This window comes from Hypanus sabinus, chromosome 15 (genome assembly GCF_030144855.1).
Source record: "Hypanus sabinus isolate sHypSab1 chromosome 15, sHypSab1.hap1, whole genome shotgun sequence".
In the NCBI taxonomy this organism is placed as follows: Eukaryota; Metazoa; Chordata; class Chondrichthyes; order Myliobatiformes; family Dasyatidae; genus Hypanus; species Hypanus sabinus.
The window spans coordinates 57627907-57653182 of NC_082720.1; the positions used below are offsets into that span (position 1 = coordinate 57627907).

Sequence of the window (25276 nt, forward strand, 5' to 3'; positions counted from 1 at the left end):
CTGTACGTGCAGCCCAAACAAAACTAAATGAAGTTTCGCCCATGACTTTTGAAAAAAAATTATATAGATTTGAATTACCAAAAGGACAATCTGGAAACGAGAGAGAGTAACTAAATTTCGCGCGCTAATAAGCATTCATGTGCAATTGGGAGAATTTGTACTTTCCTGAGATTTCTGACATCTGCAAATACTCGCTGCATCAATGCATCTATATAGAATATATAGGTGCCGTTGGATAATTCTGTTTTAATTTGGGAAAAAAAAACATTGATAGACACGGTAAATCACCTTGTGCTTTGATCCCGAAGAGGATTTGGACCGAATGGTAAAAGTTAAAGCAAGTTTATGCTAATCCACTGTGTAGTGTTGCTTCCTAATAGATAAGTTCTGAATTGTTTGCTACTACTGAGAGTGCACATGACCAAGGCATTTAAAGGTAGTAAAATATATTTCACAAATAATTGCACCAAAATTACATTTGTTCAGCCGAAATGTGGGATAGGGAAATATAGTGCATGCTCTTCTTCATATATATGTGCTCTTCTCGATGCGTTTCCTGAATAGGGAAACTTTGAATATATTGCAAATATTTCTTAAAGAAAAACTGAAATATTGAAGGTTAAAGTGTATGAATATATTTTGATTGTGCAACAATAAATGAAGGCTAAATCGCTTTAATAAGACAGTCTTGCTTTAAGAAACAAACTGTATTCTAATTGGTTAAAAATGACCTACCAATCAGCAGTTGTTATCTGACTGGAGATCCTGACTGTCCTTTTTCTTGCACCATTGCATATGAAGACGAGACAATGTAAATTGGATAGCGAGCTGCCTTGGGTTGCAGCCGTTTCCTTCAGCCCATCTTTCGTGGATTTTAGCATCCAACTGGAGAAACTCATCAAATAATCGAGACTTCTTATCGAAAGAGAAGATACTCTTTTTTACAAGGAAGCCTTTCTTCTGAAGGTATACATCTTTTTATCACGGGAATAAACCGAAAGCCACGGGTATCGCACGGAAGCCATTGGAATGTTTAACACCGGCGATGAAATGTTATAAACTATTTTGTTTCTTAAAAAGGGAACTGTTGTGTTACATGTTTATCGCCTGGGAGCTAGTTTTCGCAGAAATTCATTATTCGATTCCCGAGGAATTGCAGCGAGGCGCCTTTGTTGGGAATATTGCAGACGATTTGGGTTTAGACGTTAAACAGCTCGCGGCTCGTAATTTCCGTCTTGTGCCAGGTGAAAGAAAGCAGTATTTGGAGGCAGATATAAACAGTGGGATTTTATTAGTAAAGGAAAAAATTGACAGGGAGGAGCTCTGTGGTCCAAGCCTTGCTTGCGTTCTGTCGTTGGAGGCCGTGCTTGACAATCCTCTCAGTCTGTATCAAATCGAAGTGGATATTCTGGATATTAATGACAATTATCCCAGTTTTCCAAAGAGCCTGTTTCGGATTGAAATATCTGAGCTTACCGTGCCGGGGGCTCGCTTCCCCCTCGAGTCCGCTCACGATCCGGATATTGGAACTAACTCCATTCAAACCTACCAGCTGGTGGCAAATGATTTCTTTGCATTAAACATTGAAGCTGGTATCGCAGACTGGAAATTGCCAGTTTTAGTGCTGCAACAGCCCTTGGACAGGGAGACGCGTTCGGCCCACAAGCTACTGCTCTTGGCCAAAGATGGCGGGATCCCCGAAAGGTCGGGCAGTACCGAAATAAACATCGCAGTGGAAGATGCTAACGATAATACGCCGATTTTCTCTCAGTCGGTATACAAGGCTAGTTTGTTAGAAAATGTGGCCAAAGGGACAATAGTACTGCAAGTAAATGCCACTGATTTGGATGATGGTTCAAACGGAGAGATTCTATTTTCTTTCAGTAGTCATACCTCTGCCAGGGTTCGTGAAATTTTTAACTTAGATCCTCAAACTGGTGAAATAAAACTTAATAGGAATTTAGATTACGAAGAAAATAATGTATATGATATTATAATACAAGCTAAGGACAAGGGTAGTTACGCTACTGCCGTGTACAGTCACATTTTGTTGACTATTTTAGATGTAAATGATAACTCGCCTGAGGTTACCCTAACATCTTTGTCAAGCCCAATTCCCGAGAACTCGCCGCCTGGAACTGTAGTCGCTCTAATAAGTGCGTCTGATAGAGATTCCGGCGAGAATGCGGAACTCCGGTGTCAAGTCGTAAATAAAGTGCCTTTCATATTGGATTCCTCCTCAAAGAAGCACTTAAGATTACTTACACGCGATTTGCTGGACCGAGAATCGGCCTCCATGCACAACGTAACCGTTGCCTGCAGTGACGGCGGAAGTCCGCTTCTCACCACTAGCAAAACCATTCCAATTGAGGTTTCAGACAGAAATGACAACTCTCCACAATTTTCGAAACCTGTGTTCACAGCCTCCGTGATGGAGAACAATGATATTGGTGCCTCCATATTCTCCATGACAGCATTTGATCCGGACCTGGATGAAAATGCTCGGATATCGTACAATATTCTGGACAGTTGGGTAGAGGGGCAGTTAGTGAACAATTATATCTATATTAATTCGGAGACTGGGATTATATATACTTACCGATCATTTGACTATGAAGAGTTAAAAACCTTTCAGATTCAGGTTCGGGCACGTGACCACGGAGTCCCATCGCTTTCCAGTAATGTCTCCGTAGACGTCATCATCCTTGACCAAAATGATAACGCCCCAGTGATCGTTCATCCATTAGGGCCAGCGACAACGGAGGTCGTATCCCGATTCGCTGAAGCAGGCTATCCGGTAACCAAAGTTACGGCTACAGATGCCGACTCGGGACAAAATGCTCGCCTCTGCTATCGGATCCTCCAGGCTACTGACTTCGCACTTTTTACTATTTCAGAGGGGACGGGAGAAATATGGACAACTCGTGCTATTACAAAGAACGATGCATCCAAACAAAAATTGGTTGTCCAAGTGAATGACAATGGGACACCTGCACTTTCTGCTTCTATAACTATTATTTTGACTTTGAGAGATGGGGAACAACCATTGCTTTCCGACAAAAATATTTTGCCGCAAGGGCCTAACTTTGCTTCTGTAACCAGCCTTTTCTTAGTGATTTCATTAGCAATAACTTCAACTATTTTTCTGGCTATTTTGATTTTACTAGCTGTTAAATTTCACAAAAGCAGAAATGTATTTGAGGACCACTGTGTACTGGGCCCGTGTTGTTGCTTACGTACAAAACGATCACTGAATGGAATTCAGAAAGCCAGCCGCAGCCTCCACATTCCTCCGAACTATGTTGAAGTATTTGGAGGCGATCCGCTGTCACAAAGTTATCGGTATGAGATGTGTTCCATGGCACGTTCGACAAAGGGAGACTTCATGTTCCCCAAAACCAATGGTTCATCAAAGGGAGGTAACAAAGCGGCTGGTGAAGTTGTTGTGAAGGCAGAAACTTCATTATTCACAAATTATGGGAACCCTGCTCATTCTGAGGTGAGAGGCTTGTTTGGTAGGAGAGGCTTGTTTGGTTAACTCAAATCTGGAAGGGGATTGGCATCAGGGAGTTAACAGATTTTATTTAGCTTATTGTGCTATTGATCCAGCGCAGACAGAATCAGAAGTGTCGTATCCAATAGGTGTTTACATCAATATACGGTTAAATAATTGTTATGACTACCACTTTGCTGTCCAATTGTATTGAACCCAGCTGTCCAGGATATCGTACGATATCCGAGTATTTCCATCAAGGTCCGGATCAAATCCTGTTAAATCGTGACACAAAACTCCTTCCCTTTCTCCCGCGGTGCACACTTCCCTCCTGTCAGGTTCCTTCTTCCCCAGTCCTTTCTCCAACTATCAACTACCAGCTTGCACTCCTTCCGCTCACCACACCACCTTATTCTAGCATTCACACTCACCCCCACCTCCCCCCCATCCACTCCCGAGGATGGATCTCAGCCGGAAACGCCGTCTATTTATTCTTCTCCGGAGATACTGCCTGATTTGCTGAGTTACTCTAACATTTTTGTATGATGCTCTGAATTTCCAGCATCTGCAGTATGTCTTGTGTTTATAAGTTGATCGTGACGTTGGTTCGGTGTGGAGGGGATGAGGGATTACAGTCGCAAACCTGTAAAAGAACTAACTTTTGATTTCGTGTTATTATTAATAAAATACGTCCGAAACGGAAGGGGTATCGTAGCCCATTGATACGTGGGGATTGAGAAGGACATCCAATCCGCTATTGCCGTCAAACATTTAATACATTGTCATTAGTGTTATGCTCTTCAAGGAAGAGTTTGGCCATGTAACCAGGGTCCTGCATCTAACCCACTTTCAGCAATGAGTTCAGGGCCCATACAAAATATTTAAAAAATTCTCTCACGTATCCTGTAACCTTTCTGACGAATTCTGCAATCTATCACTCCCAACCGCTGCTTCCTCCCACCCCGGCACCACCACCCAGCTTTAAACACCCTTATCCAACAGGGTCTATATTACCTGAGTCTCCTATGATTTAACGCGCCTCAGTTAAAACTCTCCCGAACACTTCATATCCAATTGTACTTATAATTGCTAAATGGGAAAATGTCAGTCAATGTGCATACGGTTACCATAAGCTTTAAAGTGGAATAAAGGCGGAAAAGTTATTTAAAGTATCCCAGTAGAAGGTTAATAAGGATTGACCAGGGCAGGGAGCCCAACTCCCCTGTTCTTCAAAGTTATGCCAGGGGATCTTGTCATCCCACAGGGAGCAGACAGAACAACGGTAGAATATGAAATCTATGAAAGTTCAACAATTTAAATTCGGCATTGTTCTTTACAGAGAAAACTATTCCCTTCATCATTATGTTTACATTCTGTGGCCATTTTATTAGGTACAACTGTACTGATGCTCGTTAACGAAAATATATTTTTATAGGCATCCGTTAGTCTCGTGAGACCATAGATTTGCGACTTGGAAGGTTTCCAGGGCGCAGGCCTGGGCAGGGTTGCATGGGAGACCGGCAGTTGCCCAAGCTGCAAGCCTTTCCCTCTCCATGCCACCGATGTTGTTCAAGAGAAGGGCACTAGGACTCAAGCAGCTTGGCACCGGTGTCGTCACAGAGCAATGTGTTGTCAAGTGCCTTGCTCAAGGACACAATGTGCTGCCTCAGCTGAGGCTCGAACCAGTAACTTTCAGATCACTAGATCTGATGCTTTATCTACTAGGCTACCAGTCAACACTCGAAAATATCTATTGAATGCTTAAAAGTAGTATACAGATATTGTCAAAAGGTTCAGTTATTATTTAGACAAAATATCAGAGTAAGGAAGAACAGAGACCTAAGTGACTTTGACTGTGGAATGATAGTTAGTTCTAGACGGGGTGGTGTGAACATCTCAGAAACTGTTTATCTCCTGGCAATTTCTCTGGTGTTTACAGAGAAGGGTACGAAAAACAAATAAAACATCCGGAGAGCGGCAATTCTGTGACTAAAGAGGCATTGTTAATGAGAAAGGTCAGTGGAGAATGGCCAGACTGACAACAAGGAGACGGGTAACTAAAATAATCACTAATTGCAACAGTGCTGTGTAGAAGAGCATCACTACATGCAGAACACGTCGAGCCTTGAAATGGGTGGAATACTTTTTAGTAGAACTCCAGGAACATACACTCATTGGCCACTTTACAGCAGGAATATAATAAAGTTGCCTCTGAGTGTATAAGCACATCCAGATTCAGTTAAAATTCGTCCTTTAAGAATGCAGAGGCACCGTCATAGCTGTAAATGACTGCCTCCATTTGATTGGCTACTTTCTGAATATTATTCTTTTCCCTCCTACCTCAAGAAGGGATTGAAATTGTCTTTTTTTCTCTGTTTTCACTTCAATAATATTTACACATTGCTGTATTGCTGAAAGTAACATGAAATAATGTTCAGTTTATTTAAAACAAGTTAAATGCTAAATATTAAATGACAGTTCCGACATGTGTTGGCGAATTAAACCCGACTTAGTCTTCAGCGATGTATAACTCTTGATCAGGTCTGAATTACAAATGATCTCTGTGCAAAATTTACGGTAGAATTTAATATTGCTGTTAATAGAATGTAAAACAATGAATTTAAATGTTTATTAGATTTTATATTGTACACCTTTAAATGTAGACAATGGCGCCAAGTATTGGGAATACAGTCCAGCTTTAAGAAATGCTTAGTGTGGTGATTGGCTGAACGTAAGTCAGCTTCATGAGCCAATGAGCGATTGTAATGTGCCTGGAGATCCTTGCTGTACGACCCTCCCCTTCCGCCATTGTGTACGAGTAGATGCCGTGCATCATGGATAGAACTGCCTGTCGTTACATTCGGTTCTTTACAATCATCTGTTGGCGAAATTAGAAGAAATAAGAAGGTTTGTCGGAAATCCAAACACAGAATTTTTGAGCAGTATGTATGGTTTTATGAAATTCGGCTGTATTTGTCAAAATGGAACCATGATTTGCTCTTTTTGGCAGGAATTATTGAACGGTGCAACGTTGTTCTCAATTGTTTGAAATGCTTTATGCTGGAAATGGGACTTTATAAATTCTGTTTGCTAATGAAATGGAAACTTTTATGCTTCATAATTCCTTCCTGGCAAATAATTTCTGCACGAATACATTATGCGATTCCTGAAGAATTGAATGCCGGTGCCTTTGTTGGGAACATCGCAGAGGACCTGAATTTAAATGTAAAGCAACTCTCGGTTCGCAGCTTTCAAATTATGCCTGGACCTGGCAAACAGTATATAGATGTAAATTTAGACAATGGGGTTTTACTTGTGAAAGAAAAAATAGACAGAGAACAGTTGTGCGAGCAGAGCCTCGCTTGCACGTTATCTTTACAAGCGGTGATTGAAAATCCTTTAAATGTCTATCATTTTCAAGTGGACATTCTGGACGTAAATGATAATGCCCCGAAATTCCCAGAGAGCGAATTCCGTTTGGAAATTTTAGAGGTTGCTGCTCCAGGAACTCGATTCGCTCTGGAATGCGCACAGGACACGGACATTGGAACCAACTCAGTGCAAAGCTACCAGCTGATAGAGAACGGCTATTTTTCCCTCGATGTCGAGACGCTGGGTGGCGACGGAAAGGTACCGGTTTTAATCTTGGAGAGATCGCTGGACAGAGAAAAGGAAAGTGCTCACAAGTTGGTGTTGATAGCTAACGATGGAGGGATTCCTCGGAAATCCGGCTCTGCTGAGATACTGATCGTTGTCGAGGATGCCAATGATAACGCGCCCGTTTTCTCCCAGTCCGTCTACAGGGTCAGTTTGTGGGAGAATGCACCGAAAGGAACATTAGTCATAAAGCTGGATGCTTCAGATCCGGACGCTGATCTCAATGGCAAGGTAGTGTATTCGTTTGGCAGTCATACCTCGAGCAGAGTTCGTGAAATATTTCAGCTAGATTCCAAAACTGGCGAAATCAGAATTAAGAATAATTTGGACTACGAGAAAAATAGTGTTTTTGAGATTAATGTTCAAGCAAAAGATCAGGGTCCTCACGCAACTCCTGTATACTGTCACGTGGTGGTCAAAATTGTTGATGTGAACGACAACGCTCCTGTGATTACACTGACATCTTTATTCAGTCCAATCGGCGAAGATTCCCCACCGGGGACTGTGGTGGCTCTGATTAGTACAACGGACAAGGACTCGGCTAAAAACGGGGACCTGGATTGCGAAATCACAAAGGAACTTCCCTTTAAACTAGAGTCCTCCTCACGAAACTATTACAGTCTGATTGCCCAGGAGAGACTGGATCGTGAACAAGTATCAGCCTACAATGTAACTGTCGTGTGCACCGACGCTGGGGTTCCTCCTCTCACATCCAACAAAACGATCCTGGTGGAGGTCTCGGATATAAATGACAACCCACCCCAGTTTACACAGCCTGTATATACAGCTTATGTGATGGAGAATAACGCCATAGGTGCATCCATTTTCACTGTAACTGCTTTCGATCAAGATTTAAATAGGAACGCCGATGTGTCATACTTTATTTTGGAGAGTCAGATTCAGGGCATGTCAGTGTCTGCATATGTCTCGATTAACTCCCTCAGCGGTGTCATATTTTCGCAGAGAAGTTTCGACTTCGAGAATCTCAAACACTTTCAGATCCTGGTTCAGACGCGGGATTCTGGTTCCCCACCACTTTCTGGAAATGCCTCAGTGGATATAATTATCTTGGATCAGAATGACAATGCCCCAGTAATCGTGCAACCTTTACCCGAATTTGGCTCCACTGTGTCAGAGACCATATCCAGGCTCGCAGAACCAGGTTACTTAGTTACGAAGGTTTCTGCTACCGACGGTGACTCTGGCCAGAATGCTCGCCTTACCTACCAGATTCTCCAAGCTACTGAGGTCGGTCTCTTCACCATTTCACCGGACACGGGAGAAATCTGGACAATACGCAGTATTAGTAAGAATGACGCCGCCAAACAAAGGCTGGTCATCTGTGTTAAGGACGATGGATCACCGCCACTGACGGCCACAGTGACAATCATTCTGTCTTTAGTTGGAAATGATGGGCAACTGTTGTCGGAGCTGAACGGTTTGTCTGCGGATCCAGGGTTTGCTTCTGATACCAGCTTTTACCTCGTAATAGCCTTAGGGGTCACCTCTTCCGTGTTTCTGGTGATTTTGATTATTCTCGCCGTTATGGTTCATAGATCCTCTTCTCTTGGCGCATGTGGTTGTTTTACTGTAAGAAACTCGTTACATGGATTTCAAAGAGGCAAAAGAACCCTCCAGATACCACCAAACTACGTTGAAGTGTTTGGGGGTGATCCACTTTCTCAGAGTTTCCGCTACAATTCATGCTCAAGTTCACATTCTGTGAAGAGGGATTTCAGGTTGTCCAGCAGCAGATCTACGCGTAAGGATTTTACTCCGGGTGGCATTCTGGGAAATGGCGATACTTTTCAAACTTCCAAGTCTGCGCAATACAGGAATACTTTAAATGAGGTGAGGTTGCATTTCGTTAGCGAGAAGAACACCTCATTGGTCTCGATTGGAAGTACTAATGATTACTAAATATATTTAGTAATCTGAATTTGCGATTGTTATTTCTGGAACAGCTGCCCTGCAAATGACTCATTTGCCTTTTTGTAAGTTTATAGTGTTTTAACATTTCTTTGCATATGGGAGTTAGAAAACGTTTACCATTGAAGATATACGAACAAAGCACAAAAATAGTCCGGGATTTATTGTCAGCGAGATTTTCTTGGATCACAGGACCAGGGGAAATTAAAGGAAATGCATGTCACATGTTTTGGGTGTTGGGTTAATATTTCTACGGAGACATTGTGAAATGGCATGGTTTATTCAACTAACTCAAATCAACAGTCAATTGGTTTATATATTGCCATAGCGTTATAATATATAAAAACATGACATTTTAATAAAATATAATGGGGATTGTGTATAAGCAAAATATGTGCTAGTGATCTATTCTGAAAGTATTGTTAAATGCTTCCAAAGCTACGTAATGTAATCCTTTTTTAATGCGTTGGAAAGTAGTAATTCTTAGAAAGTCCACCAAAAAGTAGCAGCAGAAAGTAAATGTTGAACCTAATGCAGAAAATTTACCTTGAAGTGCCTGGACTACAGCAACAGAAGATCACAGACATGAACCTACTGGCCATTTTATTAGATACAGGAGGAATCTAATAAAGTGGCCGTTAATAACATAAGCGCATCCAATTACATTTAAAATTCGTCCTTTAAAGGCCGTATGCGAGGTACCATCGCAATTGTAAGCGATTGTTCGCCCGACCCTCACTAACTATTGAACATTATGCTCCTCTCGCCTCCTCCAGAAAATATTCAAATTGTCAAATCATTGTTTTCCCTTTTCACCTCAGTCATTTGATATTTACGCAGTGCTGTAATGCCAAAAGTACTATGAGATGATGTTCAAGTTGTTTAAGAAAGTTAAATGTTAAATACGGAACGATAAGTAAGGATGGTTTTGGCGAATAAAACTGATTAAGCATTCAGTGAAATATAATTCTTGATCAAGACTGAATTACAAATAATCTACGTGCAAAATGTACTTTAGAATTTAATATTGGTGTAAAATAATCTAAAATAGTGGAATTAAATATTTGTTAGATTTATTATTGTGCACCTTTAAATATACCACATTGCACTAGCTTTAAGAAATGCTAGTGTGACGATTGGCTGAACTTCTGTCCGCCTCGTTAGCCAATGAGCGGATCTAATGTGACTGGAGATCCTTGTCGCCCTACCCTCCCCTTCCGCCATTATGTACGAGTAGATACCGTGTATCATGGACTGAGCTCTCCCTACATTAGGTTCTTTACAATCATCTGTAGGCGAAATTAGAAGAAAGAAGAAGATTTGTGGGAAATCGTAACGCAGAATTTTATAAGCAGTACGTATAGTTTTATACAATTCCGCTGTATTTTTCAAAATGGAAACATGATTTAACCTTTTTAGCAGGAATTATTCAACGGCGCTGTGTTGTTCTCAATCCCTGGAAATGCTTTGTGTTGCAAATGGAATATTATAAGTTATATTTGCTAATGAAATGGAAATTTTTATTTTTCATTATCCCTTCCTGGCAAGTAATTTCTGGACAGATACGTTATTCGATTCCTGAAGAATTGAATGCCGGTGCCTTTGTAGGGAACATTGCAGAGGACCTGAATTTGAATATAAAGGAACTTTCGGCTCGCGGCTTTCAAATTATGCCTGGACCTAGCAAGCGGTATTTTGATGTAAATGTGGACAATGGGGTTTTATTTGTGAGGGAAAAAATCGACAGGGAACAGTTGTGTGAACGGAACCTCGCTTGCACGTTATCGGTGGAAGCAGTGATACAGAATCCTGTAAGTGTGTATCATTTTCAAGTGGACGTTTTGGACGTAAATGACAATGCCCCGAGATTTCCAGACAGCCGCTTTAGTATGGAGATATCAGAGGTCGCTGCTCCTGGAACCCACTTCGCTCTGGAGTGCGCCCAGGACCCGGACGTTGGATCCAACTCTGTACAAAGCTATCAGTTAGTAGAAAATCTTTATTTCACACTCGATGTTCAGAAGCGCGTTGGCGGCGAAAAACTACCGGTTTTAGTGTTGGAAAGACAGCTGGACAGAGAAAAGGAAAGTACCCACAGGTTGGTGTTGATAGCTAAGGATGGAGGGGTTCCTGAGAGATCTGGCACTGCTGAGATATTGATCGTTGTTGAGGATGCCAATGACAACGCTCCTATTTTCCCGCAACCTGCCTACAGGATCAGTTTACGAGAGAATACACCCAAAGGAACATTAGTGATTAAATTACATGCCACCGATTTGGATGCTGGAGTCAATGGGCAGGTATTGTACTCGTTTAGTAGTCATACTTCAAATAGAGTTCGTGAAATGTTTGGGCTGGATTCCAAATCTGGCGAAATCAGAATTAAGAATAATTTGGACTACGAGGAAAATAGAGTATTTGAGATAAATGTCCAAGCAAAAGATCAGGGTCCTTACGCAACTCCTGTATATTGTCACGTGGTGGTTAACATTGTTGATATGAATGACAACGCTCCTGTGATTACATTGACATCTTCCTTCAGTCCAATCCGCGAAGATTCACTCCAGGGAACTGTAGTGGCTCTCATCAGTTCAACGGACAAGGATTCAGTTGAGAACGGGGACCTGGACTGCGAAATCACAAAGGAACTTCCGTTTAAACTACAGTTATCCTCACGTAACTATTACAGTCTGGTTACCCAGGAGAGACTGGATCGTGAACATGTATCAGCCTACAATGTAACTGTCGTGTGCACCGACGCTGGGGTTCCTCCTCTCACATCCAACAGAACGATCTTGGTGGAGGTCTCGGATATAAATGATAACTCACCCCAGTTTACACAGCCTGTATATACAGCTTATGTGATGGAGAATAACGCCATAGGTACATCCATTTTCACTGTAACTGCTTTCGATCAAGATTTAAATAGGAACGCCGATGTGTCATACTTTATTTTGGAGAGTCAGATTCAGGGCATGTCAGTGTCTGCATATGTCTCGATTAACTCCCTCAGCGGTGTCATGTTTTCGCAGAGAAGTTTCGACTTCGAGAATCTCAAACACTTTCAGATCCTGGTTCAGGCGCGGGATTCTGGTTCCCCACCACTTTCTGGAAATGCCTCAGTGGATGTAATTATCTTGGATCAGAATGACAATGCCCCAGTAATCGTGCAACCTTTACCCGAATTTGGCTCCACTGTGTCAGAGACCATATCCAGGCTCGCAGAACCAGGTTACCTGGTTACGAAGGTTTCTGCTACCGACAGTGACACTGGCCAGAATGCTCGCCTTACCTACCAGATTCTCCGAGCTACTGAGGTCGGTCTCTTCACCATTTCACCGGACACGGGGGAAATCTGGACAATACGCAGTATTAGTAAGAATGACGCCGCCAAACAAAGGCTGGTCATCTGTGTTAAGGACGATGGATCACCGCCACTGACGGCCACAGTGACTATCATTTTGTCTTTAGTTGGAAGTGATGCACAACTGTTGTCGGATCTGAACGGTTTGTCTGAGGATCCAGGGTTTGCTTCTGATACCAGCTTTTACCTCGTAATTGCTTTAGGGGTCACCTCCTCTGTGTTCCTGGTGATTTTGATTATTCTCGCCGTTAAGGTTCATAGATCCTCTTCTCTTGGCGCATGTGGTTGTTTTACAGTAAGAAATTCACTACATGGATTCCAAAGAGGTAATAGAACCCTCCAGATACCACCAAACTACGTTGAGGTATTTGGGGGTGATCCACTGTCTCAGAGTTTCCGCTACGATTCATGCTCAAGTTCACATTCTGTGAAGAGGGATTTCAGGTTTTCCAGCAGCGGAGCTATGCGTAAGGATTTTACTCCTGGTGGCATTCTGGGAAATGGCGATACTTTACAAACCTCCAAGTCTGCGCAGTACAGGAATACTTTAAATGAGGTGAGGTTGCATTTCGTTAGCGAGAAGAACACCTCATCGGTCTCGATTGGAAGTACAAATTTTTACTGAATACATTTAGTTCATGTCATCTGAATTTGGCGTCGTTATTTCAGGAACAGCTGCTCTGCAAATGATTCATTTGCCTTTTTTGCGCTTACAGTGCTTTAACATTTCGTTTCATATAGGAGTTAGAAAATGTTACCATTGAGGATATACTGATAAAGCACAAAAATAGTCCTGGATATATTGTCAGCGAAATTTTCGTGGATCAGAGGTCCTGGGGAAGTTAACCGAAATTAATATTATTGCTCCACCCATGATACTGATGTCACAAATTTTGGTTTTAGGTTAATATTTCTAGGGAGACATTTTGAAATGTCATGTTTTATTCAACTATGGCTTACATATTGCAGTATCGTCATAATATATAATAATATGACGTTTTAATATAATATAATGGGAATTGTGTGGAAGCAAAATAAGTGTTAGTGATCTATTCTGAAAGGGTGTACATCAATTGATAGATGCTTCTAAAACTACATAACATATTTTTTTAATGGGTTAGAAAGTAGTAGTTCTTAGAAAGTCCACCAAAAAGTAGCAGCGGAAAGAAAATGTTCAACCTAATGCAGAAAATTAACCTTGAAGTGGCTGGGCCACTGCAGCAGAAGATCACGAACATGCACCTGGTGGCCCCTTTTTTAGGTACAGGAGGAATCTAATAAAGTGGGTATTGAGAAAACAAGCGCATCAAATTCCCTTTAAAATTCGTCCTTTAAGAGTGCAAAGGCCGTGTGCGAGGTACCATCGCAATTGTAAATATTTGTTTCCCCTAGCCTCACTACCTTTTGAACATTATTCACCTCTCACCCTGATCAAGAAAATATTGAAATTGTCAAATCATTGTTTTCTCTTTACATCTCAACCATTTGATACGCAGTGTTCAAATGCCAAAAGTGCTATGACATTATGTTCAAATTATTTAAGAAAGTTAAACGTTAAATAAAGAACGATAAACAGGATTGGTTCTGCCAAATGGAACTGATTAAGCATTCAGTGAAATATAATTCTTGATCAAGACCTAATTACAAATTCTCTACTTGCAAATTTTACTGTAGAATTTAATATTGGTATAAAACAATCTAAAATAGTGAAATTAAATATATGTTTAATTTATTATTGCACACCTTTAAATATACACAATTGAACCAGCTTTAAGAAATGCTAGTGTGACGATTGGCTGAACTTCTGTCAGCCTCGTTAGCCAATGAGCGGATCCAATGTGACTGGAGATCCCTGTCGCCCTACCCTCCCCTTCCGCCATTATGTACGAGTAGAAACCTCGTATCATGGATAGAGCCGCGTCTCCTTACATTCGGTTCTTTACAATCATCTATTGGCGAAATTAGAAGAAAGAGGATGGTTTGTGGGCAATCCTATCTCAAAATTTTATAAGCAGTACGTATGGTTTTATGCAGTTCAGCTGTATTTGTCAAAATGGAAAAATGATTTAATCTTTTTAGCAGGAATTATTCAAAGGCACTGTGTTGTTCTCAATCCCTGGAAATGCTTTGTGTTGCAAATGGAATTTTATAAATTATATTTGCTAATGAAATGGAAACTTTTATATTTCATTATCCCTTCCTGGCAAGCAATTTCTGGACAGATACGGTATTCGATTCCTGAAGAATTGAATGCCGGTGCCTTTGTAGGGAACATTGCAGAGGACCTGAAATTGAATATAAAGGAACTTTCGGCTCGCGGCTTTCAAATTATGCCTGGACCTAGCAAGCGGTATTTTGATGTAAATGTGGACAATGGGGTTTTATTTGTGAGGGAAAAAATCGACAGGGAACAGTTGTGTGAACGGAACCTCGCTTGCACGTTATCGGTGGAAGCAGTGATACAGAATCCTGTAAGTGTGTATCATTTTCAAGTGGACGTTTTGGATGTAAATGACAATGCCCCGAGATTTCCAGACAGCCGCTTTAGTATGGAGATATCAGAGGTCGCTGCTCCTGGAACCCACTTCGCTCTGGAGTGCGCCCAGGACCCGGACGTTGGATCCAACTCTGTACAAAGCTACCAGTTAGTAGAAAATCTTTATTTCACCCTCGATGTTCAGAATCGCGTTGGCGGCGAAAAACTACCGGTTTTAGTGTTGGGAAGACAGCTGGACAGAGAAAAGGAAAGTACCCACAGGGTGGAGTTGGTAGCTAAGGATGGAGGGGTTCCTGAGAGATCTGGCACTGCTGAGATATTGATCGTTGTTGAGGATGCCAATGACAACGCGCCTGTTTTCCCGCAACCTGCCTACAGGATCAGTTTGCGAGAGAATTCACCCAAAGGAAAATTAGTGATTAAATTACATGCCACCGATTTGGATGCTGGAGTCAATGGGCAGGTATTGTACTCGTTTAGTAGTCATACTTCAAATAGAGTTCGTGAAATGTTTGGGCTGGATTCCAAATCTGGCGAAATCAGAATTAAGAATAATTTGGACTACGAGGAAAATAGCGTTTTTGAGATAAATGTCCAAGCAAAAGATCAGGGTCCAAACGCAACTCCTGTATATTGTCACGTGGTGGTTAATATTGTTGATATGAATGACAACGCTCCTGTGATTACATTGACATCTTCCTTCAGTCCAATCCGCGAAGATTCACTCCCGGGAACTGTAGTGGCTCTCATCAGTTCAACAGACAAGGATTCAGCTGAGAACGGGGACCTGGATTGCGAAATCACAAAGGAACTTCCGTTTAAACTAGAGTCATCCTCGCGAAACTATTACAGTCTGGTTACCCAGGAGAGACTGGATCGTGAACATCTATCAGCCTACAATGTGACTGTCCTGTGTACCGACGCTGGGGTTCCTCCTCTCACATCAAACAAAACGATCCTGGTGGAGGTCTCGGATATAAATGATAACTCACCCCAGTTTATACAGCCTGTATATACAGCTTATGTGATGGAGAATAACGCCATAGGTACATCCATTTTCACTGTAACTGCTTTCGATCAAGATTTAAATAGGAACGCCGATGTGTCATACTTTATTTCGGAGAGTCAGATTCAGGGCATGTCAGTGTCTGCATATGTCTCTATTAACTCCCTCAGCGGTGTCATATTTTCGCAGAGAAGTTTCGACTTCGAGAATCTCAAACACTTTAAGATCTTGGTTCAGGCGCGGGATTCTGGTTCCCCACCACTTTCTGGAAATGCCTCAGTGGATGTAATTATCTTGGATCAGAATGACAATGCCCCAGTAATCGTGCAACCTTTACCCGAAATCGGCTCCACTGTGTCAGAGACCATATCCAGGCTCGCAGAACCAGGTTACCTAGTTACGAAGGTTTCTGCTACCGACGGTGACTCTGGCCAGAATGCTCGCCTTACCTACCAGATTCTCCGAGCTACTGAGGTCGGTCTCTTCACCATTTCACCGGACACGGGAGAAATCTGGACAATACGCAGTATTAGTAAGAATGACGCCGCCAAACAAAGGCTGGTCATCTGTGTTAAGGACGATGGATCACCGCCACTGACGGCCACAGTGACAATCATTCTGTCTTTAGTTGGAAATGATGAACAATTGCTGTCGAAGCTGAATAGTTTGTCTGAGGATCCAGAGATTGCTTTTGATACCAGCTTTTACCTCGTAATAGTTTTAGGGGTCACCTCCTCCGTGCTCCTGATGATTTTGATTATTCTCGCCGTAAAGGTTCATAGATCCTCTTCTCTTGGCGCATGTGGTTGTTTTGCAGTAAGAAACTCGTTACATGGATTTCAAAGAGGCAAAAGAACCCTCCAGATACCACCAAACTACGTTGAAGTGTTTGGGGGTGATCCACTTTCTCAGAGTTTCCGCTACGATTCATGCTCAAGTTCACATTCTGTGAAGAGGGATTTCAGGTTGTCCAGCAGCAGATCTACGCGTAAGGATTTTACTCCGAGTGGCATTCTGGGAAATGGCGATACTTTACAATCCGCCAACACTGCGCAGTGCAAGAATACTGTAAATAATGAGGTGAGGCTCTTATTCGCTGGCGTGAAGAATACCTCATGGGTCTCAATTGGATGTACAAATCTTTACTGAAAATAGATCATGGAGACTGGATTTAGGAAATATCTATGAATCAATCAGATTACAGGGTTTTCTGAATTTCCAGTCGCTATTTCTGGATCAGCACTTCCGCTAATCAATCATTTGCCTTTTGGTGCGATAAGAGTGTTTTAGCATTTTATTGCAGATGGGTATTAGAAAATTTTACCTTTGAAGATGTACTGATGAAGCACAACAGTGGTCCTGGATTTTTTACCAGCTATATTTTCGTGTTGGAAAGCAGGAAGACCAGGAACTTCGCTAGCGCCGGGGAAACTTAAACGAAATTAGTATTATTGATCCACCCAATACACAGGCGTCGTGAGTTTTGGTATTGGATTGATATGTCTAATGAGAAATTGTGAAATATTTTGTTTTACTCAAATAACTCAAATCAACAGTCAATGGTTTATATAATGTCATAATGTATGTATATGACATTATAATGTTATATATTAGGGATTAGATATTTAAAATAAGCAAAATAAGTGCCCGTGATCTGTTTCAAAAGTATGAAATCATGGACATCAATTGTTAGGTGCTTCCAAATTTGCGTAAAATAGTCTCTTTCAATGGGTTGACGAGTACCAGTTCTTAGAAAATCTACCAAAATTTAGCAGTGCCAAGAACATTTCCTAGCCATTACAGAAAGTTAACCATGAAGTGGACGTGCTACAGCAGTAGAAGGCCACGAACATACACTCAGTGGGCACTTTACTATGTACAGGATGAGCCTAGCAAAGTAGCCACTGAGTGTATAAGCACATCAAATGCCCTTTAAAATTCGTCCTTTCAAAGGCCGTAGTGCAGGGCACCATCGCGGATGTAAGTGTTACTGTCCACTTGATTCGCTACATTTTGAACATTATTCATCATTCCTGCCCCCCCCCACCCACTTTCAATCAAGAGGGTATTGAAATTGTCAAATCATTGTTTTTTTCTTTTCACCTCAACAATTTTATATTCACGTGCTGCTGTAATGCCCAACGTACTATGAGGTCGTATTCAAGTTATTTCAGAATGTTAAATGTTAAATATGGAATGATAAGTACGACTCTCTTTGGCGAACTGAACTGTTTAAGATTCAGTAAAATATAACTTGATTTCGACTGAATTACTGATTAACTAAGTGTAAAATGCACTAAAAACTTTAATATTGCTGTAAAAGAATCTAGAATAGTGAAATTAACTAAGTGTTAGATTTTATATTGTACAACTTAAAATTTAGACAATTGCGCCAGCTTTAAGAAATGCCTCGTGTGGTGATTGGCTGAACTTATGTCAGTCTCTTTAGCCAATGAGAGGCTGTAATGTGACTGGAGATCCTTGATGTCCTACCCTCCCCTTCCGCCATTGTGTACGAGTAGAAACCGTGTATCATGGATAGATCTGCTTGTCCTTACTAGAGCTGCTTGTCCTTACATTCGGATCTTTATAATAATCTATTGGCGAAATTAGAAGAAATAAGAAGGTTTGTCGAAAATCCTAAAGCGGGCGTTTTAAGCAGTACAAAAGATTTTGTACAATTCAGCTGTATTGTTAAAATTAACCATGATTTATTCATTGTAGCCGGAATTATTCAACGGCGCTGCGTTGTTTTCAGTCGTTTGAAATGCTTTGTGCTGGAAATGGAATTTTATAAATTATATTGGCTAATGAAATGGAAACTTTTATATTGTTTTATCCCTTCCTGGCAAGTAATTTCTGGACAGATACGTTATTCGATTCCTGAAGAATTGAATGTCGGCGCCTTTGTTGGGAATATCGCAGAGGACCTAAATTTGGATATAAAGGAACTTCCATCTCGCGGATTTCAAATTGTGCCAGGACCAAGTAAGCAGTATATAGATGTAAATTTAAACAGTGGGGTTTTAGTTGTGAAGGAAACAATGGACAGAGAACTGTTGTGCGAGCAGAGCCTCGCCTGCACGTTATCTCTGGAAGCGGTGATTCAAAATCCTCTAAATATGTATCATTTTCAAGTGGACGTTATGGACGTAAATGATAATGCCCCGAGTTTTCCTGAGAGTCGTTTTAAGTTGGAAATATCGGAGGTGGCTGCCCCAGAAACGCGGTTCGCTCTGAAGTGCGCACAGGACCCGGACGTTGGATCGAACTCGGTACAAAGCTACCAGTTATTGGAGAACGGCTATTTCTCTCTCGATGTCGAGACGCGGGGTGGCAGCGAAAAATTACCGGTCTTAGTCTTGGAAAGACAGCTGGACAGAGAAAAGGAAAGTACCCACAGGTTGGTGTTGATAGCTGCGGATGGAGGGGTTCCTGAGAGATCTGGCACTGCTGAGATATTGATCGTTGTTGAGGATGCCAATGACAACGCGCCTGTTTTCCCCAAGCCTCTATACAGAGTTAGTTTGCCAGAGAATGCACCCAAAGGAACATTAGTGATTAAATTAGATGCCACCGATTTGGATGCTGGAGTCAATGGGCAGATATTGTATTCGTTTAGCAGTCATACTTCAAATAGAGTTCGTGAAATGTTTGGGCTGGATTCCAAATCTGGCGAAATCAGAATTAAGAATAATTTGGACTACGAGGAAAATAGAGTATTTGAGATAAATGTCCAAGCAAAAGATCAGGGTCCAAACGCAACTCCTGTATATTGTCACGTGGTGGTTAACATTGTTGATGAGAACGACAACGCTCCTATGATTACACTGACATCTTTATTCAGTCCTATCGGCGAAGATTCCCCACCGGGGACTGTGGTGGCTCTGATTAGTTCAACAGACAAGGATTCAGCTAAAAACGGGGATTTGGACTGCGAAATCCCAAAGGACCTTCCATTTAAACTAGTTTCCTCTTTACAAAAATATTATAAACTGGTTATCTGGGAGAGACTGGATCGTGAACATGTATCAGCCTACAATGTAACTGTTGTGTGCACCGACGCTGGGGTTCCTCCTCTCACATCAAACAAAACGATCCTGGTGGAGGTCTCGGATATAAATGACAACCCACCCCAGTTTACACAGCCTGTATATACAGCTTATGTGATGGAGAATAACGCCATAGGTGCATCCATTTTCACTGTAACTGCTTTCGATCAAGATTTAAATAGGAACGCCGATGTGTCATACTTTATTTTGGAGAGTCAGATTCAGGGCATGTCAGTGTCTGCATATGTCTCGATTAACTCGCTGAGCGGTGTTATATTTTCGCAGAGAAGTTTCGACTTCGAGAATCTCAAAAACTTTCAGATCCTGGTTCAGGCGCGGGATTCTGGTTCCCCACCACTTTCTGGAAATGCCTCAGTGGATGTAATTATCTTGGATCAGAATGACAATGCCCCAGTAATCGTGCAACCTTTACCCGAATTTGGCTCCACTGTGTCAGAGACCATATCCAGGCTCGCAGAACCAGGTTACCTAGTTACGAAGGTTTCTGCTACCGACGGTGACTCTGGCCAGAATGCTCGCCTTACCTACCAGATTCTCCAAGCTACTGAGGTCGGTCTCTTCACCATTTCACCGGACACGGGAGAAATCTGGACAATACGCAGTATTAGTAAGAATGACGCTGTCAATCAAAGGCTGGTCATCTGCGTTAAGGACAATGGATCACCACCACTGACGGCCACAGTGACTATCATTCTGTCTTTAGTTGGAAATGATGGGCAACTGTTGTCGGAGCTGAACGGTTTGTCTGAGGATCCAGGGTTTGCTTCTGATACCAGCTTTTACCTCGTAATTGCTTTAGGGGTCACCTCCTCCGTGTTCCTGGTGATTTTGATTATTCTCGCCATAAAGGTTCATAGATCCTCTTCTCTTGGCGCATGTGGTTGTTTTACAGTAAGAAACTCGTTACATGGATTTCAAAGAGGCAAAAGAACCCTCCAGATACCACCAAACTACGTTGAGGTATTTGGGGGTGATCCACTTTCTCAGAGTTTCCGCTACGATTCATGCTCAAGTTCACATTCTGTGAAGAGGGATTTCAGGTTTTCCAGCAGCGGAGCTATGCGTAAGGATTTTACTCCTGGTGGCATTCTGGGAAATGGCGATACTTTACAAACCTCCAAGTCTGCGCAGTACAGGAATACTTTAAATGAGGTGAGGTTGTTATTCGATGGCGAGAACAACACCTCATGGGTCTGGATTGGATGTATAAATTTTTACTGAATATATGTTGATCATGAAGACTGGATTTGGGAAATATCTATAAATTAGTTATATTTGCTTTCAATATGATCTGAATTTCCCGCCGCTATTTCAGGACCAGCGGCTCTGCTTATGAATCGTGTGCCTTTCAGTGCGTTTATGTTGTTTTATTATTTCATTGCATATTGAAATCAAAAAAACTTACCATTGAGGATATACGGTTAAAGGACAAAAGTCCTGGATTTATTGGTATCTATATTTTTGTTGAAGGAAAATGCGAAATACTGTTCACTCTGCTTATTCGCTAGGTCCTGGGGCAGAGAAACTAATTGAGTATTATTGCTGCAGCCATGATACTGATGTCATGAGTTATGGTACTAGATTGATACTTATGTTCAGATTTTGTGTAATGATGTGTTTTACTCAGTTAACTAAAATCAACAGTCATTTGCTTATATAATTTCATGTTGTCATAGTACATAATTATATGACAGTATAATATAATTGTGATGCTTAATTATTTTAATAGTATTTGAATGCCCGATCCCTATTATATAACATTTTACTGCCATGTAATGGGGATTAAGCTTTAAAATATGTAAAATAAAAATCGATCTGTTTTGAAAGTATGAAAACATGTACATCAATTTTAGATGCTTCCAAAACAGCAAAAAATAGTCATTTTAATGGGTTTGAACGTAGTAGCTTTCAGAAAACACACCAAAAATTAGCAGTGGACATGAAATTTCCAAGCCACTGTATAAACTTATTTCAGAAATTTAGATTGTACAATGATAAATATGACGGTGGGGTTACCAGAAGCATTATAGCTTTAAGAATGGTTCTGCGTGATGATTGGTTGAACGGCTGTTCACCAATGAGAAGCTGAAATGTGCCTGGAGATCTGGACTGCCCACTTCTCTCCCAGCCACCATTATGCATGATAAGATACAGTGTAAAACTCCGCATAGCGAGCCGCGTAGCGCTGGATTTGGGTTTTGTATTCGAAAGTGCTGGATATTTTAAATGAAATGGAATGGTTCGAGTGAAATCTCAATAACCTTTGAAAAATACAGGTACTTAATGCAACATTGCCTCTTTTGTCTGTAAAGCTGGCATTGTAGAATCTTATTCCAGAGAAGCGGTGAATGGCGTGTCGCGCTGAAGTCATTGCAATGCTTTGTACAGGAGATGGGATATTCTAATTTTTATTGGCTGTTTACATGGTCAATTTGTTATTGTATGTTATCATCCTGGGTTCTAGTTTCGGGACAAGTTCGCTATTCAGTTTCTGAGGAGCTGCAACTGGGTGCCTTTGTTGGGAATATCGCAGACGATTTGGATTTAGATGTGAATGAACTGACTGCTCGCAGTTTTCGGATTGTGTCTAGTCCCAGGAAGCAGTACCTCGATGTAAATTTGGACAGTGGAATCCTCTACGTAAAAGGGAAAATTGATAGGGAGCAGATCTGCGGGTCCAATTCTGCGTGCATATTGTTCCTAGAGGCCGTGATCGAAGATCCGCTGACTGTGTATCATTTTCAAGTAGAAATTCTGGATGTAAATGACAATGCCCCCAGTTTCCCGAAAGCACAATTCCGCTTGGAAATTTCAGAGGTTGCGGCGCAAGGAACGCGCTTTGCCCTCGAGTCTGCCTATGACCCAGATGTTGGAATCAACTCGGTGCAGACGTACCAGCTGGGCGAAAACGAGCATTTCACCGTAGACATTCAGTCACGCCGCGGAGATGGCAAGCTACCGGTGTTAGTGCTGCAACGGCTACTAGACAGGGAGAAACAAAAGATCCACAGATTAGTCCTGGTTGCGAAGGACGGAGGCATCCCTGAGAAATCCGGGACGGCTCAGATAATTGTCACTGTCCAAGATGCGAACGATAATGCGCCGGTGTTTCAACAGTCGGAGTATAGGACAAGACTGTTTGAGAATACACCCAAAGGAACTCTGGTCATCAAACTAAATGCTACTGATTTAGACGAAGGCTCCAATGGGGAGGTTGTGTACTCCTTCAGTAGCCACGCCTCCAACAGAGTCCGTGAGATGTTTAGTCTGGATTCCAGAACCGGCGAAATCAGAGTCAAAGATAATTTGGACTATGAGCAAAACGATATTTTTGAGATCAACGTCCAAGCGACGGACAAGGGATCTGTTGCAACGCCTGTGTATTGCGAAGTCTTGCTGGATGTTATTGACATTAATGACAATGCACCTGAGGCGACACTGACCTCTATATTCAGTCCTGTCAGTGAGGAGGCTTTGCCCGGGACAGTTGTCGCCCTGTTTAACGTGAATGACCAAGACTCTGGAGATAATGGGCAGGTACATTGCCAAATTTTAAGTGGTTCTCCTTTCAAACTGGATTCCTCTTTGAGGAATTATTACAGGATATTAACTGAGCAACGGCTGGATCGCGAAAACATCGCAAAGTATGATGTTACCATCGTGTGCAGTGATAAGGGATCTCCTCCTCTGACATCCAAGAAATCCATCCGGGTGGATATTTCCGATGTAAATGACAATGCTCCGCGCTTTATGCAGCCGTCATACACAGCCTATGTAACGGAGAACAATGTTATAGGATCTTCTATCTTCTCCGTTACTGCCACTGATGAGGATGTGAACCAGAATTCTCAATTGTCTTACTCCATCTTGGAAACACGGGACCAGGTTTTCCCAGTATCCGCTTACGTGAATATCAATTCAGAAACTGGGGTCATCTATGCTCAGAAATCATTTGACTACGAACAACTGAAAAGCTTCGAGATCTGTGTCCGAGCACAGGACTCTGGGCCTGTATCACTGAGTAGCAACGTTTCAGTAGATGTAATTATCCTCGATCAAAATGACAATGCTCCAGTCATCGTTCATCCACTACCAGAACATGGCTCGACAGTGACCGAGACAGTGTCGAGTTCCGCAGAGCCCGGCTACCTTGTCACCAAAGTATCCGCAATCGACACAGATTCCGGCCAGAATGCTCGCCTGACTTATCAGATTTCCCAAGCTACAACCCCCGGACTTTTTACCATTTCTTCAGACTCAGGAGACATATGGACGACGCGTGGCATCGTGGATAGAGATCTTAGGAAGCAACGTTTGCTCATCGTTGTGAAGGACAGCGGGGAGCCAGCACTTTCGGCCACGTTAACCATCATAATCTCATTGGAACAGGGTTATTCGGAATCGTTATCCGAGGTGGATAGTTTATCCGAAGAAGCTGTTTTGGCCCCTGACGCGAGCTTTTATTTGGTCATGGCCTTGGGGTTACTGTCTGTGGTCTTCCTAATAATTGTAGTGGTGCTCGCCATTAAAGTTAACCAAAACCGATGGGGGTTTGACGATCGTAACTCTTGCTGTCGCAGGAGAAGTCGAAAGACGTGCAGGAGCATTCAAATACCCCCAAACTATGTGGAAGTGTTTGGGGGCGACCCACTCTCTCAGAGTTTCCGCTATGATAGTTGCTCTTCGTCACACACCACGAAGGGAGACTTCATGTTCCGCAACACGTGCAGCTCACTTGCAAGCAAGAATAACGAGACTCCGCCAATATCAAATTCCGAAAGTTGCAGAAACTTTATTCAGGTGAGAAGCCTTTCCAAAGGAAACCGTTTGATTTACATACACGTCAAGATCGTAACTGGTGGAAAGGAAAAGCGGGATCCTCGTATGTTCTCTACTTTTCCTGATCATCGAGAAGCTCAATGTTTTCAGCACTTATCTGGCGCTCGGTAGATTTATAATTGCAGTTATTGTGCCGTATTAAATTACTGTAAGTCTTATAGATACAGCAAATTATGATGAAAAGAACAGTAGCATCCAAAATACCAATATGTTATGACTGTATAATGATAGATCACTGTTCGGTGTTCTAACAAAAAAAAAACTTCCAAATATACAAGTGAAAAATCGCGGGAAACAGATAACAGGTTAGATGGCATCTGTGGAAACAAACTAAATCAGATATGGCAAAGGTTCTTCGAGCTTCCGAGTTAAATCTGTTTCTCTTGCCGCATATGTTTCCTGGCCTGCTGTGTGTTTA

At 41.9% G+C, this 25276-nt stretch overlaps 2 protein-coding genes across 2 annotated transcripts in view; both read left to right on the forward strand.

Moving 5' to 3' along the window:
- Window positions 1–669: 669 nt before the first annotated feature.
- On the forward strand, window positions 670–3538 carry LOC132405254 (protocadherin-10-like). The gene has a single exon (XM_059989938.1). The coding sequence runs from the start codon at window positions 1046–1048 to the stop codon at window positions 3536–3538; it is 2493 nt and encodes an 830-aa protein (XP_059845921.1). The 5' UTR covers window positions 670–1045.
- Window positions 3539–6509: 2971 nt separating this feature from the next.
- Window positions 6510–25276, forward strand: part of LOC132405255 (uncharacterized) — a 103727-nt gene continuing 84960 nt past the window's right edge. The window contains exons 1-5 of the mRNA XM_059989939.1: window positions 6510–9001; window positions 10642–13051; window positions 14523–17026; window positions 18814–21171; window positions 22357–24901. Of these exons, the coding sequence (XP_059845922.1) occupies window positions 6551–9001; window positions 10642–13051; window positions 14523–17026; window positions 18814–21171; window positions 22357–24901 (12268 nt within the window). The 5' untranslated portion in view covers window positions 6510–6550. The remainder of the gene's footprint in view (window positions 9002–10641; window positions 13052–14522; window positions 17027–18813; window positions 21172–22356; window positions 24902–25276) is intronic.